At 42.0% G+C, this 17,693-nt stretch overlaps 1 protein-coding gene across 1 annotated transcript; it reads left to right on the top strand.

Moving 5' to 3' along the window:
* The first annotated feature begins 1,619 nt into the window (after positions 1–1,619).
* Positions 1,620–17,646, top strand: JPT1 (Jupiter microtubule associated homolog 1). Its single transcript, XM_037809615.1, has 5 exons — positions 1,620–1,869; positions 8,592–8,734; positions 9,111–9,208; positions 10,106–10,124; positions 16,598–17,646. Exons 1-5 carry the CDS (start codon positions 1,814–1,816, stop codon positions 16,744–16,746), a joined length of 465 nt encoding a protein of 154 aa, XP_037665543.1. The 5' UTR covers positions 1,620–1,813; the 3' UTR covers positions 16,747–17,646.
* Positions 17,647–17,693: the final 47 nt, after the last annotated feature.

The raw sequence follows: 17,693 nt of genomic DNA, 5'->3' as shown, positions 1-17,693 counted from the left end.
TAGATGCTGTTACCCCATTTTACAGATGAGGTAACCGAGACTGACAAAGGACTTAACAGCATGTTACACTAGAAAGGTACAGAACCAGAATCTGGTCCAGTGCTGTATTGCCACACCAACCTGTCTTTCAGACTATAGGAGATGAAAGAAGTCAAAATACCAACTCAAGGTTTGGGCCAAAAAAGACTGAAGAGTCAAGTCCAAACCCCTCACTTAACATTACAAAAAAGAGTAATTCAGATTGTTAAGGTATTTGATTACTTTCCAAATAAATCTGATGATAAAATGGCAGTCACTGACGACTTACACGTTGGGCACTGTGCCAGCACCTTTACTTCCATCACTTCATTCGGTCCTCACAATCCTGTGGAGTCCGGGTACTAGCTTACCCTTATTTAACAAATGAGGAAGCTAGTAACCAGAAAAGGTCAAGTAAGAGTCAGGATTCAAACCCAGATTCTTCCCATGAGAGCCTGAGCCAGCAACCGCTACTCCACTGCCTCCTGGTCAATAATGTGATTTGTCAGGAGGGCATGTTTATTGAGCTAGATTGGTCTGAAAGGGTTCTGTTTGTGTGTTTGTGAAAGAATTTAGGCTCAGCCTTTAAGCCTGGGGAAGGTTGTAACCCAGACACGTGGTGCACCTTGTGCTGTTGGGTTAGGCCATGAATGCATGCTCTCTGCCTTCAGGAAAAGAAGAACTTAGCTCTGGGTTTTCATGAAGCCCGGGGAAGGTGTTAGCCAAGACTGCTGAGAATAACAACTTCTAACTGCCTGGATGGAGGAGGAGGCGGTGCAAAGAGGAATGTAGTTGTTTTATGAAAATACTGAGAATAGGAATGGTATCTGCATCGAGGAAACCTGCCCGCTGGGTGAAGGGATTATCCATCCAAGGCCTCCACTTTGGTTTGACCACGACTTTCCTATTGTGATATTGTAAACAGTCATTCCTGAGTCCTCCAAATGTGTCTGCATTTGTTGCAGTGATAGATTTACCCAGACAGGTGGAAGCGTCATGACTTAAGGCTTATAAACAGCTGCAGGGGCCCGGCTGGTACCAAGGGAGGAGGTCATTCCTCGCCGCCGATAGGCCCCCAAATCGGGACGATTGTAATTTTGGTCCAGTGCGTGCACCACCCATTGCAGCTAAATAGTAACATTCAAATGTAAAGAATTTCCAGTGTCTAAAAGGGGTCATCTTGGCTTGCTTTCAGTTGCTGACTCATAGTGCTGCCGCTTTGGTACTATCAGGTTCCAAACGGTATACACAATGGGTATTCAATAAATAAATGTCAACTTATGTCAGAATCATCCCACTATGAGCAAGTCAAATGAGGAAATGGTAACAACGGCAAATCTGTCCTCGGCTTGCTGGTTCTTACTCCTCCAGAGTAAGCTTTTCCCCTATCAGGTAACTTTTTCAAGTGACAGCCAGCACAATTTGCTCCGAGCGCAGGGCAGGTTCGCCCTTTGTCCAATCATCTCCGAGATTTGGGGGTGGGGGAGGGGTCGCCCCTACACCTCCCGGGTCCAGGAAGGGGGCGGGCTTAGCTGAGCTGTGGCCGCCGCAGCCTCTCGCGGCGCCGCACCATGCTCGGCACCTAAGGGAACCAACAGGCACGAAAAGAGCCATTTGAACCGGCCAATACCGGCCGGCCGAGGGCGGGCTTTGCGAGCCCTATAAAGGGGGCTGGCGAGAGGGGGCTGAGGCTCTTGCAGCGGTCGCCGGCTGTGGCGTCTGCACCTGCTCTGCGCCGTTCGGGTCCGACCCCTCCGTCGTCCTCTCGCGCCGGCCTACCTCGCCCCTTGACGCCATGACCACCACCACCACCTTCAAGGGCGTCGACCCCAACAGCAGGAATAGCTCCCGGTGAGGTGACGAGCCCCTCGGGCGGAGGGGCCGGGCGAGCCGGGAGGCCGGTCGTTGGCGGTAACGTGCCCCGTGCGCCCTGCTCGGCGCAGGTGGGCTGCGGGGCTCGGTCGCCCGCGCCGCCTTTGTGCTATCGGGCGGACCCTCGGCGCCGGCCCCGCTCGGATGCCCGCTTCTCTTCCATTCATTCCTTCCCGGGAGCGAGGGCTGGGAAGGGGCTGGGGCCGGCTCGGCCCTCGCAGCTGGGTGGGTTTTCCTTCTTCGGAACGTGCGGAGAAGATTCGCTCTCCCCTCTCGGGCCAGGCTGGCGCAGCCCCTGGGCGGTGGTCTTGGCCCCCTGGCTGCGCCGCGAGCCTCCAGGCGCCTTAATCTGGCCCCATTGTCCCACCCCCCGGCCACGCGCTCCTGGTTCTGGCCCGGGCATGTGGCCGGCCTTAGTCTCGGGCGTGGCGACCGCAGGGTGCGACCTGATCAGTGGGACCCGCGAGCCCCGACCCTCGCCGGGTCCCCCCACTCCCCTCCCCCTCTCGGGCCTGCCCGGCAGGTGGCATTTGCGGTCGGGCGGGGCTGGACATCACGACCCCCGCCCGTTCTGTCCCCGACTGTCCGGCCCTCTTCGCGGAGCCTCCCCTCTCCTAACAAAGGAAAGTCCCCTTCCCTTCCCCTCCCGCGCCCACCCCCGAACCGAGGGGACTCGAGCCAGCCCGAATGGGTTTTCTGCGCTCAGACCTTCGGACCTCGGTCTCTGCATCCCACCTTTTTCGCTTCCCCTTTTGACGTCTGTCAAATGAGTTCATCCCTGGCGCCGGCTCCCCTGCGGGAGGAGGTTTCCTTTCTTGGGCGGGGCCGGAGACATCCATTGTCTGCTCTGTGGTATCTCCACCTGGGCGGCGGGTCCCTTCTTGCCACTCCCCTACGGTGTTTGGGCACCGAGTGTGGTGTTCGGTCTGGGCTCCCTGGCCAAGCCCCTGCCTCGCTGGGCGGAAGGCTTTGGGTTCTGTGGCAGGTCTCTCCACATTGTCGCGGCTAATTGCACACTGTTCTTTGAAGTGGATTCCAGGCATCTCTGGGATCCTTCTCGAGGCTTGAAGGAAGCTTAGATCCCACTTTTTCTGGGCGTTATTTTCTCCAGTGATCGCGACCTGCAGGCAGGTGTGGCGAGCCTTGGGGTCCTGGGCAAGTGGCACAAAGGGAGCCATTTTGTGGGGCTAAGAGAGCCTGAAATAGCAATCTCTCACAGGGACTGGAGCACTTGACCACAAAGAAGCAAGCCTCCACAGATGAGTCTTAGGAAGAAGCATTGGAGATGGCATTCCTTTCCAACGAATTCCGTTTTACAATGTAGAACAGGGTGGCTAAAATTAAAAAACAGTTAGTGGTTTCTGGGTGTAGTACAGACCCACCAAAGACTGCTCGCTGCCTCTTCTGCTGTCATCCTTCCAGTGAGATCAGTTTTTTCAAAGGACACTGGAACACACTGAGCCTAGGTTTTCTCATTTTGTGCTTTGAGGTCAGCTTTCTGCCAGTCTGACTTCAGTTGTTGGAGTGATATGTAATCTGGGGTTTAATCCTTCAGGGTTGAGCTCAGTTTAGTGTCTCCTAAAAGAATTTCAGAAACCAGGTCAAATGAATCCTTGCTCTTCATTTTCTTTATCTGTGTATTTGAAATGTGAGACAAATGATATTTGGCTCTGCAAAGTCAATGTTTTAATGTCCCTTTTGTCATCAGTTTGCCTCCAATATTATGATCTCAGGGCTGGTCTTTTCTCAGCATTGTCCTTTCACTTCCCACCTTTTGTTTGCTAGTCTCACCCAGTTCTCCTGAACTTCTTTGCTCCGGTAACATGGTAACATTCTCCCGGCTCCATCATAAAGATGTTAAAAATTGGGGCTGGAAAGGAATGATCTGCAAAAATCATTTGCAAGCTTTAAGAGTTAAAGAGAGAAGGAAGATAAAGAGTAGTCATGGGGTTTTTTTGCCTTTTTTTTTTTTTAAATTGCTCTCCGCGGTACATGTTCACATTTTTGTTGAGTCTTAAATAAAGTGATCTTGACTTAGTTACCATATGTGTAGTTCAGAAAGCAGAGTAGGAGCTTTAAAAATAAAATTGGAATCATTTCCATCTTGTGCTCCAAATCCTTTGTTTGGGGATGTCTCACTCTTAGAAGACACTGACATCACCGCAGAAGACAGGACCTGCTGTGGCAAGATAACGAAGACCTTGAAAAAGTTGGGACTGGTCAGAGCTTTGACTTTCCTTTGAACTGGTATTTCGGTACTAGTGTCTTTTTGTGGTTGTTAAAAGCCCAAAGTATGTCCCAGCCCATTAGGGTTCTGAGGATTTTCAACTGGCCTAAGTAATTCATAGAGTCGGTTAATTATGATTAGCAAAGAAAATCATTCTAATCTCTAGATACTGAGAGGGGAATGAGAGTGAAGCAAGTTAATTTTGATGATAATATTTCAAGTATCTTTGCCAATTGGGGGTACAAATGATAAAAACCTGAGTTGCTTCAGACCCGAACATGAGAGAAAGCCTATTAAGAATTTATGACATCCTTTTAACTGTGATTTAAACAGTTTAATTAAACAAACCTAAAATTGTCATCATAAAATGTATGCCTGAACACATTTATCTTAATTGGTATAAAGAATTTAGTCTAAGTAGATACTTAATATTTGAGACTTTAAAAAATGGTGGAGTTTTAGATGTTTTAAAGGAATGCAATGGGGTCTTTTCTCCATCCTGGAGGAAAATAATGAGAATTTTGTTTAATGTGACTTGAATTGAATTTCACTATGGGCTGGCATAAATACTAGATTTAGGGGGAGGATGCTAGAGGAACTCTATAAAGAACGTAAAGATTGTCCAAGGCTAGAAAACAAGACAACTTGAATCAAAGCACCCCTACAGGTTTGCAGTTTGAAGATAAAATGGTATTGTGTGGTTCTCATTTAACATTCCTATTTTGAGCCCTTGTTACATAAAACTATTATAAGGATTTGGGTTTTGGTCCCATCTCTGTCATTTACCTGATGCTGGGCAATTTATTCTAGAACTTCCCAGGGCCTGACTTGGCTCTCCTAAAAACAACGCTGCTGAACTAGATAGAGCAATACTCTCCATGGGCCACATGCCTGGGTTATAGGACCCGTGAGCTCCGAGTCACTTTTACATATATAAATAGTTGAGGAAGAATATTTTATGACATGTGAAATTCAAATGTCAGTGCCTGGAACACAGTCATATTCGCTCATTTTTGCATTTGTCTGGCTGCCTTTACTTGCACTACATTGGGAGTTGGGTGGTTTCAACAGTTGGAAATATTTCCTATCTGGCCCTTTTCACAGAGAAGTTTGGAGGAGGATCTCTAGCGTCCCTTTCAGCTCTGGCCTTCTCTCTCTTACTCTTGGAGGTCATTAAGGGCTCTAGTAGATGGCTTCGTGGAGGAGGCAGGACTTGAGCTAGACAGCTCAGAGATGGGCTGGATTCTGAATGGCCAGTGAGGGAAGCCTAGAAAGTGCTGTAGGCACGAGATAGGAGCAGTCTAGACCTGTTCCTGCACCAGTGAAGAAAGTGGTCTGACCAGACTGGTGAAGAACGTGGGGAGAAGTAGGTATGTTGGAGAGGAGGTCATATTGATAAGCAGACCACGTTAGTAAGATTACTTGGGTTCCTGCTTAGGTTTAACCATCCCTTGCACCTCCTGGCTTGTGGGTGGCAGAGAGAAGCCCAGGTGGTAGAGCCTGGTGGAGAGGGACACAGGGCAGGGCTTCACCTTACATCCGAGGGGGCACAGGAGCTGGGATTTCTGCCTAGAGGTCCAAAGGGGACATGGCCCACAGTGAACGAACACAGAATAACAGTAGGAAAAAGGAGATATTGTCAAAAGAAATTTGTTAAGGGATTCTGAATCCGGAAGCAGTCTTTAAAATTATTTTAGAGTCATGGCAGTACAGAAACATTTGAAGTATAGAAAAGAAGTTAAAATTTGAATGGAATCCCATCTGAGAGCAAGTCACTGATAACTGTGGTGAACATACTTTGAGATTGAGACACATGTCTATCTAGAGCTTAATAATAGCCCACAGCCATGGCTGTCACATTCCAGATACTGTTCTATGCATGGTGTGTATGATTTAATCTTTGTAATGGTTTTTTTTGAGAGAGCTACTATTATCCCTGTTTTATAGAAAAGAAAACTGAAACATAGAGAGGTTAAGCAAATTACCCAACCTCGCACAGCTAGTTAAGTGTGTCTCTAGACAAATAATTTTAATAGCATGTAATTGACTTATAGCATTATTTTATATTGTTTTATTCTATTTTATTTCCATTATTTTCTTCTTGACCCATAAGTTGTTTAGAAGTTTCCAGACTTAGGGGTCTTTCTAGTTTAGTTATTGATTTGTTTTCCAAGTTTTTCCATTCAATGTATTTTTGGCAACTTGTCATATCCATTAATAAAGATAAATCTTACACTACTGCATATAGCTTTCCTTTGTATGGATATACTTGATAACCAGTCTCCTGCTAATGAATACTTGGGATATTTCCAAGTTTTTACACATCTTAATACGTGTATCTTTGTGTGTATGTCTGGTTATCTAAGTAGGATTAATTCCTGGAAGTAGAAATGCTGGTTCAGAGTAATGGAAATTTAAACATTTCTACATATTATCAAAATGCCCCCTAGAACGTCTGTACAAATTTATTCTAACCAATGCTGGGAATTGTTGGCATTTTTTCCACCTTTACCAATCCATTAAGCAAAAAAATAAGTCCTTTTGTTTTAAATTGCATTTGCTAGTGAAGTTGAATTTTTAATGTTTACAAGCTATCAATTTTAATTGCCTGTTAGTACCTTTTGTTCCTTTTCTCTTGTGATTTTTCTAATTATTTAAGAGCCTTGTGAATACTAGTAATATTATCCTTTGTCAGATGTTGCATGTATTTTTGCCTAGTTTACTCTGTCCATCTTTTCATGGCTTCTGGCTTCCATCTTGTGCTTAGAAAGTTCTCTTCTTCAAGATAAGCACCAACCATATTGATACATATTTTCTTCCGGTACTTTTGATTTTGTCTTTAAATTTAAATATTGGCCCTAGCAGGCACTTAATTTGGTAAATGAAGTTAGGTAGGGATATATTTGTTTAATTAAAATGGCTAGCCAAAAAAAAACCAAAAACAACAAAAAACAAACAAAGTGGCTAGCCAGTTAACCCAAGATAATTTTCCCTACTGATCTAAAATACTCTAGGGACCTAACTGACAGAATTATGAAGCAAAACTGACAAGCTCACCATTGTAGTGGAAATTAACAGATTCAATAAGTGATGAAACATTTTAAAAATCAGAAGATTAGAACAGCTCAATTAACAAGCTTGATCTAGTAGACACATATAGAACTTTGGTGAATACACATTCTTTTTAAGCACACATAGAACAGTTACAAAATTGACCACATGCTAGACCATAAAGCAAGTCTCATTAAATTTTAAAGGATTTATGTCAAACAGACTCTGTTGTCTGTCCTCATTATAGTTAAAAGCTAGAAATCAATAACTAAACTAGAAAGACCCCTAAGTCTGGAAACTTCCAAACAACGTATGGGTCAAGAAGAAAATAATGGAAATAAAATAGAATAAAACAATATAAAATTATGCTGTAAGTCAAAACTTGGTCAATACCTCAAAAGAGTTACTTAGAAGGAAATTTTTTACCTTAAGTGTTTAATTTTCAGCCTTTTTTTCTAATACAATGAGCCAAGTTTATAAATGAACAATGTATTTATTTGGAAACCGGGAGGAAATGGACATATTCCTAGAAAAATGTTTCTTACTCAAACTGACTTAAGAAAAAAGAGAAAACCAGACCACTCTTACAACCAGGAAAGGAACTGAATCGATAGTTACAAAATCTTCCCAGAAAACAGTCTCAAGTTTCTTTGTTTTGAATGGTGCCAATAAAGAGAGTTGAGTTTTTCCAGGGAGGGGACAAAGTGTTCAAAATTATGGCAGAAGGATTTGGAAATGTGAAAGTGCTATATTTCCATGCTGAATAAAAAGCTGTAGATAATGTCAAAGAAATGCGTGTGTGCCTTAGAACTTGCCGTGGAGCCTTACACCTAGTTCCTCCTGTTCACTTCCCCTTCTGGCCAGGCATGAGTGTTCATTGTGAGTGTGGCGGAGAAAAAGTGGATAAACGGGCCTTTTGGTGATGTTGTGAGAGAATAGACTTTGTTATCTGCTCTTCTTGGGCTTTTACACTGGTTGAGTTAACTTTTGTAAGTATATACTTCCTGTTTTGATTTTAGTTGAAAATAAAAACGGAAATGCTTTTTAAATGGAAAAAATAAGATGTGCTTCTGAACTTTGCTGAATAGAAATATTTTCAGCTAAATCCAACAGGGCAAGGTCCATCATTCTTTTGCCATTTCCTTCAAAGAGGACCCCAGGTTGTTACTTCTGATGGCTTTCAGGCTGCTCCAGCTGCCTTGCGTGGTGACCTTCCTACAGATACCATAAGGCAGTGCTGGGCCTGTTAACACCCAGCACTGTGTCCACCAGGATGGAATCAAAGCCTTTTCCCCATCAGTAGCTCTTTTCTGTGAGGAATGGCAGGGATGGATGGGCAGGTGAAATCAAAGGCGTGTGAAACTGTTTCTGCCCAGAAATGTTTTGGTACAATCTGAAATTGTGGATTTGCCACTTTTTCTAGGGTTTTGCGGCCTCCAGGTGGTGGATCCAATTTTTCGTTAGGCTTTGATGAACCAGCAGAACAACCTGTGAGGAGGAACAAAATGGCCTCTAGCATCTTTGGGACACCTGAAGAAAATTCTCCGTCTTGGGCCAAGTCCACAGGTAATTGCTTCTATCTGTGTGATCATTGTCCGGGGCAGTGGCCCTGCCCCAACCAGCCTCCGCCGGTTTTATCTTGATAGGCAACAGTCTAGCTTAGTCATCAGAAAGTAAACAACAGGTAAAGCTTGTTAGAGGAAAGTCTGGACTAAGAACCAGGAAATACTGAGGGTCTAATTTGATGGATCAGAACAAGGCTTGAAATCAGATTTGGTTAGTTAGTCCCTCTAGAGGATTTTCAAGTCATGACTTAGCCTCCCTAAGATGGTTTCCTCATTTTGTAATATGAGACTTAACACGTAACGTGAATTACTAAAAAAGTGTTTTCCTATAGGTTTTCCTGTTGTATTCCTCAGTAAAAGCACATTTCAATTTTTAGATGCCAAGTCCAATGGTGGTAGGGAAGATACCGAGTCATTTGGACCCCAGAGAAGGAACTCGATGGAAGCAAGCTCTGGAGACTTCTTAGATCTGAAGGTAAGTGCAACATAACATAAGGAAAAAGAAAGCCTTTGGGATTAATATGTTTTAGAAGTTACACTCCCCCCTCTTTTACTAAGTGTTTCAATTCTGCCATTGGAATTTTACGTAGTGGTAATGAGGAAAGAGACTGGAACATATTGATGATGGTAGATTGACAAATAGAGTAAAGCCAGAAAAGTGAATTAACAGGATCTTGATCTGTTCAGATGACTCTTTGACCCTTTAGAATTGAGTTTTTGGAACTTCTGGATCACCCTCACTTCCTAGGTACGTCATATCTGGTAGCATTTCTCAGTTCAAGGACCATTGCAGTCGTTTGCACATGTAGTCCAGTTGCCTTGAGTTGAGCTCTGGGAGATGGTGCAGGCCTGGCCTTACCATGGCTGAGTCTGCAGATGAGCTCAGCCTCAAAGCCCCCCAGTGCGAGTGGGAAGACCCAGGCCTGGGGCAGGTCCTCCTGACTTGGACCTCAACAGTCTGTGCGCATGGGACAGAGATATAGAAGGGGCTTGGGGCTGACACAGCCCTTCAGCAGCTAGATGAGGGGAAGAACGAGGAATGGAAAGATGGATTTCCCAGTTTCCCATTCTGATAAAAGATCCTCTGAAATGCTCACGGTATTAGGTCATCAGAGTAAATGTTCAGGTGTGTTGCTGTTTTACATTTGTTAACTGGCACTGGGGCAGTTTGTCATGCAGAGTTTTTATACAGCATTGTCCCAAGTTGAAGAAAGGTTGCTTATTGTAATACAGCCTGATCCTGTACTTGATTGTGTCAAAATGAAATTTCACATTTGGTTTCAAATAGATGCTAGCTGCTAAGAACTGTAACTGTTTTATTTGCGCATTGCCCCTGTGAAGAAAGTTAAATTTTTTTTTTCTTCTTTTCCAGGGAGAAAGTGACATTCATGGTGAGTACATTTGAAGACCAAATTTCTGATTCTGTAAATGGTTTTTGGACAGATCTGAATCTTTATTCAAATCCTGTCTTGGGGAAAGAGGCTGGGAAGTGAAACCTGACCTTGCTGTGGGGCTGATAATGTTTGGGGGCAAAGAGAAAAGAAAAATGAAACTAGAAAGTTAGTAAACACAGCTACATCTCGTATCTGCTTAAATACAAGGTAAGTGAGGTAAGTGCTAGAAATGTACTGGAGAAGGAACTAGTAAAGAATTTCAACCCTTTCATATGTAGTTCAAGGAAAAAGACGGGAACATTTTAGCAATATGTTACATTAATCAGGTCAATATTTGTTACATTTAATGAGAGCATTTTAGTAAGAGATTCTGACATTTCCAGCTCGGATCAGTTTGTTTGTATACTGAGGTGCTTATTCGGTAAGGCAGTGTTACCTGGTGATCTTGTAAATGATAATTTAGGGGCAGAAATAAATTGTCAGCACCCATATTACCAATTAAAGGGTAGAAATGAGCTGTAATAATTTACTTGGTTATTTTAAATCTTTGAAATATTTATTGGCACTTCTTTAACAAGTGCCAGAGAACTGCTGCCGAGCGCACTGCAAGGCTTGCCCGAGCCAGGCAGTGGCAGGCAGGTTGAGGCTGACTTGATGGGCAGCCATCACCAGGCCCTCAGCCCAGAAGAAGGCAGCCGTTTCCTCTTACTGGGTGTTTGCTGCAGCCCTCACAACAAAACAGACACGCTTAAGAACCCCGTTCCTCTCCTGCCTCTCAGACCGCGTTTCTTGACAAGGATCTGTTGAAGGCGAATCCTCTGAACCTTGGTAAGCATTGCCTGGGTGCTTCTTTATAAGGAGCAAGTCCCTTTTTCCTGGAGTGAAGATGTATAGTTACTGTTTGTGTCCAGTTTGTTCTCTTTGAAAGGACTGTTGTTGAGGTAAAATCTGTAGGCTTTTTGATAACTGCTGCGTCTCATATCGTGAAATACTTCCAGTGTCATACCTCATTTAGCAAGAATCAGCTAATCTTTATTCACTAATTCCTCCCCGTGCGGGTAGAATTAGAAGTCTGGGGAGCCTGGAGAGCATGTGTGATTGGATCTGCCCAACTGTTGCTGAAGAACCAGAGTCTTTTGAGAAGGAAAGAAATGCAGCCTTGTCAGGAGGACTTGAACATAGTCACTCATTTAATATGAAGGGAGCTTTTCCCGATCTTCAGATCAGAATGAAATTCCCCCAGGCCTCAGCCAGGATTTCAAGTGGGGGCCATTTGGGAGTTAAACTCCTTTGGGGACCTCCCAAGACTGCCAGTATACTGAATTCCCATCCAAAGTGGAGTTGTATTTTAAGGAGAGCTGATGTGTATCTGTTATGTAAATAGCCTATGCTGTGAGTGGGATAGCTTCTTATTAATTAATTTGAAATATTTTTCAGCTGAAGAAATGAAAGGCAAAGAATCTGATTGTAGATGCTTTTGTATATAAAAATAGGCATTTATACATCCTTGCAAATAATCTGTCATCATTGACTGCTCACGAGCAGTCACAGAATGTGTGGCCCTCAGCCAGCCACCTGATTCTCTCAACCCAGGTTTTTTAAATTCAGTTTTACTGAAATAGATTTACATACCATATAGTCATCTTCAGTGTACAATCAATTGTTCACAGTACCATCATCTAGTTGTGGTAGTTCATCACCACAATCAATTTCTAAACATTTTCATTGCTCCAGAAAAAAAAAAGATAAAAGTAACAATAAAAATAAAAGTATAAAAGAACACTCAAAACATTCCATCCCCATCCCACCCTATTTTTCATTTAATTTTTGTCCCCATTTTTCTACTCATTTGTCTATACATTGGATAAAGGGAGTGTGAGCCACAAGGATTTCGCAATCACAAGGTCACACCATGTAAGCTACATAGTTACACAATTGTCTTCAAGAGTTAAGGTTACTGAGTTGCAGTTTGACAGTTTCAGGTATTCCTTCTAGCTATTACAGTACACTGAAGACTAAAAAGGGATATTTATATAGTGCATAAGAATACCCTCCAGAGTGACCACTCGACTCCATTTGAAGTCTCTCAGCCCCTGAAACTTCATTTTGTTTCGTTTTGCTTCCCCCTTTTGGTCGAGAAGATTTTCTCAATCCCACAATGCTGGGTCCAGGCTTATCAATGAGAGTCATTTCCCTCGTTGCAAAGGATATTTACACCCTTGGGATTCATGTCCCACGTAGAGGGGAGGGCAGTGAGTTTACCTGCCGAGCGGGCTTAGAGAGAGAGGCCACATCTGAACAACAAAAGAGGTTTTCTGGGGGAGACTCTTAGGCACAATTATAAGTAGTCAGCCCAGTTTTTATCAAGATTTTGCTGTGGGTGAGGGAAGTTCTCTGAGAGATGATATTTTATTAAATAAATATGAGCAGAGATCAGTTTTTCCATATTGCACTATTAGGTTTTTATCTTTTTATGTCACTTTTAATTGACATGATATAGCTTCTTACCAGCATTTATTTTCACATTATTTCTTGGAAGAACCATGCCAGTTCAGGTTTATCCTCATTTGGAATTTTCTTATCCTAAAAGCTTTTATGAGACTGGTTGGGTTAATTCTACAGGATATGACTGAGAACATTTTGTTCTTCTTCGTTGCGAAGTGTGAAGTCACTTGCACAGACCCAGGTGAGCCACTCAGGAGAGCCTGATGAGGTTATGAAAAGCCGCCACTAGTCCGGCTGTGAACACGTGATCCTCTTCCTGGCCTCCTGCCCTGGCTCAGTTTGCTGTAGATCCCCCAGGTGGAGTGTACACAGTGAGCTCTATAATATGACAGAAGTCCTTCTTTATTTTCTGGTCATCAGTGTTGTCACCTGATTATTGTGTGTTCTTGATTGCTGCTGCTTTTAGCTCATTTGTCACAAAATGACAAGAGGAAGAGTCATTCAAGAGCTGTCTGGTGGAATAAAGATCAATTCCAATTCTGCCATAACGTCTTCCTCAAAGCAATCTACTCAGATCGGTTATAAATAAAACAGGTTTTGTTCAGATATAAGCAAAAGTTTACCTTGATCTCTTGAGTAAACAAGAAAGCTACAGGAAAGACTTTGGAACTGCCACCTTGGGAAAGAAAGAGGGAAAGAAATCCAGTAGTCTGTGTCCCCTGCCTTAGGTGAGTTAGGTGGCCTGTGACATTTTCTTTTACTTCGATTCCTTGATCCTTATAATGAACCATTTTTTCTATTCAGATTTAGGCGTTTTAGGTCAATTACCTTATTGATGTGCCAAAGAAGAAAGAAAACTCAGGAGTATGTAATATAAGAGTATTTTTGTTTAAAGCCCTGTTTTTAAATTATTAGATTAAACAAAAGCCTTCTCTGTCAAATTGCTATAAAGTTTTTAAACGCTTACTCTTGTTTCCTGTACTTACCTCATTAAAGACCAAATTACAAGAATTTGGTCAAACAAGAATTTAAATTGGGGCCAGCCTGCTGTTTGTTTAGTCTCCATGTATACCGCTATGTGTGTGTGTGTTTAATAATCTTTACATTATTAAAGATTACTTTAATAATGTAAAACAGGTATAAGATTGGAGGGGAAATAAGCTTGATATATCTAAATAGTGTTTTATAGAAATAAAATACCATTGTAGAGTTTTAAGATAATTTTGTATCCTTCGAAAGTATTCATTAACTGCTTAATCCTGACAGTGGAGAACTCCGTTAGGTCTTTTTGGTATAAGTCCACCTCAGCAGCAATGAAACTCTGGACTTGATAAGTTGGCTCGGACTGAATTACGGTCTTTATTCTCTTTATCTTGGATTTTTTTTTAATGTGGATTTTTTTTTTTTTTAAATTTTGTGTGTGTTTTATTGTGATTATGTTGTTATTTGCAGTAAATTGAACATATCTTCCTAGGTTATTTATGGGACCCTTATTAAGTAGGACTTGAGCACTTAATGCTGATACATTTGATTTTGTTTCTTGTATAACAAGTATAGCAATAGGAAACTAATGGAAACTTTTCTCTCCAAGCTTTAGATCTTAACCAAGAGCTGTCATTTTTGAAAGCTTCTTATTAGATCTTTACTTGTAGTTGAATAGGGAATATTATGTGCATTGTAAGTTACTTCTAAGAATGTTTCAAAAATCCATAAAATGAAATGTTAAGTACAGTAGCATATTTCTGAGATTCTGTTGTGTTTCTGATTTAAGGGTGTTATTTTTAAATTTAAAGACCTTTCTCCTTGGTCATTTCTGAGTTTCAGTTGGCTAAATCAAAACTTGGAACAAGTGAATTTAGTAACATTTAGTCTTTGAAGGACTTCAACTTAATTTTTTGAAATTAGAACTTTTCATTGGTGTCTTCCATGAGCCCATACGAAATTCTTACCTGGTGTATGTAACATGGTCAGTATATTTGCCTCATTGGTCCTGGGTTTTGGGCTCCTAAACTAGGAAGAGAATAAATGTCTTTAAACCTTAAAATAGTCCCGTCCCCCAACCTGAGTCACATGAGTTAGTGTTCAGATTCTTACAGTAAAGGGAGGTGTGTGTGATTATTTGAAGGCAAGTTTTATTACTGTTTTATAACAGATTAATAGCATCTTTATTCTCACAGTTTCTGGGTATATTTAAATATTATAGACTAGCCATGAAAAATAATCAAAAGGAAAAATATATTGAATCTAAATTCACTTGATTTTTTTTTCTTTTTAATTATGTTTGTTCAGAGTCATGAAAAGCAAACCTTACATGTGTTAGTGTATTTAGTGTATATCACAGGGATATATATTCTCCTAAGACTGTACTGTTTGTTCATTATAGTAGCCACAAAGTACATGTGGCTATTCAAATTTAAACTTAAATAAATTAAAATGAAATAAAAGTAAAAATTCTGTTGCTCCAGCCACATTTCAAGTGTTCAGTAGCTACACAGCTACTCTTGGACAACTCAGAAGAGACATTTTCATCCTGGTAGGAAGTTCTTTTAAATAGAACTCTGCTGGCCTGGAATTTCAGCAGCAAAATTTATTATAAGTCTCAAGTAATTTGGCCAAGCAGAGAAGAAATAGTGTACTTGGTGAAATTTCCATGCCTTACATGTTTGTGAAGAAAACGGATTGTGATGAATCTACATAATACAGGAAAGTTTTTATCATCTGCTTTTGATTGTCAGGCATATCTATCGAACAGGAGCTTTTGTGGAGTATCTTTTACAAATATCTGCAGGCTTGGAATATGCAACTGAATTTAATTTTTTTCCAGAAATAAGTTTAATATGCTTTAAACTATTAAACTCTTAGTAATAATTCCCTTTCACTAAAAATGCAGAGTTTATTTTTTTGACTTTCAATAAATGACTTTTCTAGATTTGGAAAGTACCTGTTAATAAGAGACCGTTTGTTTAAGAATATATGCTGTTGGGAATGTCATAAGTCAGAGTTAAAGTGTCAACTAAGGAATAGCTAAGATACTGATGAGAACACACTGATTCTTAGGGCTCTAGAAGTGGAAAATGCCCAGGTAATAAAAATGGGAGTGACCTGATTAATGGAAATGTTCTTATAAGTATGTAGGAGAAGGGTAGACTATTTAATAAAGTATGTTGGGACATGTGGCTATATTCAGGTAGTCAAAAGGAAAAAAAAAAAAACCTCGTGATGATTGTGGAACAGGGATGAAATAACATTTTTCATTCATCCAATTTGGCACAGATTAATGTAAGGCAGTTCTCAAGTGGTGGCCAAGATGGAAGGAAAGGAAACTCACCAAGCTGTGGGGCTGTAACTGGCGCAGCCTCTTGGGAGGGCAGCATGCATGTCTATTCACATTCAAGATGGCAACTTGTGCACGTCCACTTGTGCACGTCCCGTTGTGCACGTCCCGTTGTGCACACATGCTGGTGTGCATGTGTTACATCTTTATAACAGTTGAGTTGCTTCCAGTTTTTTGCTGTCAGTAGACAAATGTACTAGATTATATGATAAAATACCATAAAACAATTAAACAAGATGACTTATGACCATTTGTCATAATAGGAGTAAAAAACCAGAAGTTATTCCATTTATGTTAAATACAACCCAACACTGCCACGTTATGTATGGCTTCATACATATGTCTAGAAAGCTGCACATACCCAGTAGTGCCCCCTCTGGAGCTGAGGGAGAGGAGGAACTTCACAGAGTGTGGGGGGCAGGGTTGGGGGTCAGAGATCCTCCCGTAGCTTTACCTGTGATGTTCTAATTTGAAAGACTTGTCTTCATATATCTGTAGGAAAGAACATACACAGAAACAGGCCTGGGACTTTAACGGGGGGTGATTCTGGGTAGGAGAACTAGCTCAGTGGTGTTTTTCTCTAGGTATGTTCCAAACCATTCTGGGGATGGGGTGGGGTGGGGTGGTGGAATATTATGACTTTTTAACTGGAAATAGCTGTTAGCTTCAGTTTCGTCTTCTGTTCTTGTAGAAAATGTGGACACAGACTTCCAAGCCAGCCTGGGACAGAGTGAGGAGAAGCCCGTGCCCGCCGCACCCGTGCCCAGCCCAGTGGCTCCGGCGCCCGTGCCATCCAGAAGAAACCCACCCGGTGGCAAGTCCAGCCTAGTGCTGGGTTAACTCCACCCATCCTAAACTCTGTCGTTTTGTTTGTTTGTTTGTTTTCTCCATGCTTGTGAACTGCACAACTTGAGCCTGACTGTACGTCTTTTGGATTTGTTTCATTAAAAAAGAAGCACTTTATGTACTGCGGTCCTTTTTTTTTTTTTTTTTTTTTCCCTTTCCTTTTTTAAAGAACAGGGTTCTCTGTCCTGACTCCTCTGGGGTCTGGTGGCCATGGCATGAGTGTTTTTAGTAGTAGATTCAAGGGAAAGCGTTGTGACACTAGTACTGTGTTTCTAAGAACAAATAATTTGGTTCCAAATGTGTTCGAGGATCTTTTGTACTGAGGTTTTTTAAACCCTTTTCTTGTCAGCTTCACTTGGGTTTACCAAGCCTTGATTGGCCAGGCCAGTAAACAGCCTCCAGGCATGTTCCTTTGAGGCCCCCAACACGCAAGGTTGTCTTTTTGCAGAACCTTCTCCTTGGTGTTGCCCTAACTTACTGGTGTCCTTAGCTGAAAGCATCTCTATTCCACTGTGCCATACGGAACAATGCAGGCCTGTGCCTCCTGCCTTGCTGCCTGCAGAGCAAAGAAAATGCCTTTTATTTTTTAACCTTAAGAAATCAGCTGGATACTAACATGACTGGCTGACAAGCAAAGCCCACTGCTCTGTGCAGAGGAAGGCTTAGGATGTACAATCAAACCAGAATCAGAAGTGGTGAAGCAAGCAAGGGAGGTGAATCACACAGAAGTGGGTCTTCATCAAGGAATGTATCCCACGGGGTCCTTTTTCGTATAAAATAACTGGATGCTGTGTGCATGATGCTTGACCATGACACGAAAGTCTCATCTTTAAAATGTGTGTTGTACTTGACGATCCTGGGCTGTTGCTCAAACAATATACAAATTTTGAAAAATTGTGTCCTGTGTCTTCTTTTTGAGGTCATTTCATGTGTTCTGCCTG

Source organism: Choloepus didactylus, chromosome 18 (assembly GCF_015220235.1).
Source record: "Choloepus didactylus isolate mChoDid1 chromosome 18, mChoDid1.pri, whole genome shotgun sequence".
Lineage (NCBI taxonomy): Eukaryota > Metazoa > Chordata > Mammalia > Pilosa > Megalonychidae > Choloepus > Choloepus didactylus.
This window is presented reverse-complemented; position numbering and strand designations above follow the sequence as displayed.

Coding starts and splice junctions, on each gene's coding strand:
- JPT1 (XM_037809615.1), top strand. CDS start 1,814: ATGACCACCACCACCACCTTCAAGGGCGTCGACCCCAACAGCAGGAAT. Junction 1,870..8,591: donor AACAGCAGGAATAGCTCCCG/GTGAGGTGACGA, acceptor CACTTTTTCTAG/GGTTTTGCGGCCTCCAGGTG. Junction 8,735..9,110: donor GTCTTGGGCCAAGTCCACAG/GTAATTGCTTCT, acceptor TTCAATTTTTAG/ATGCCAAGTCCAATGGTGGT.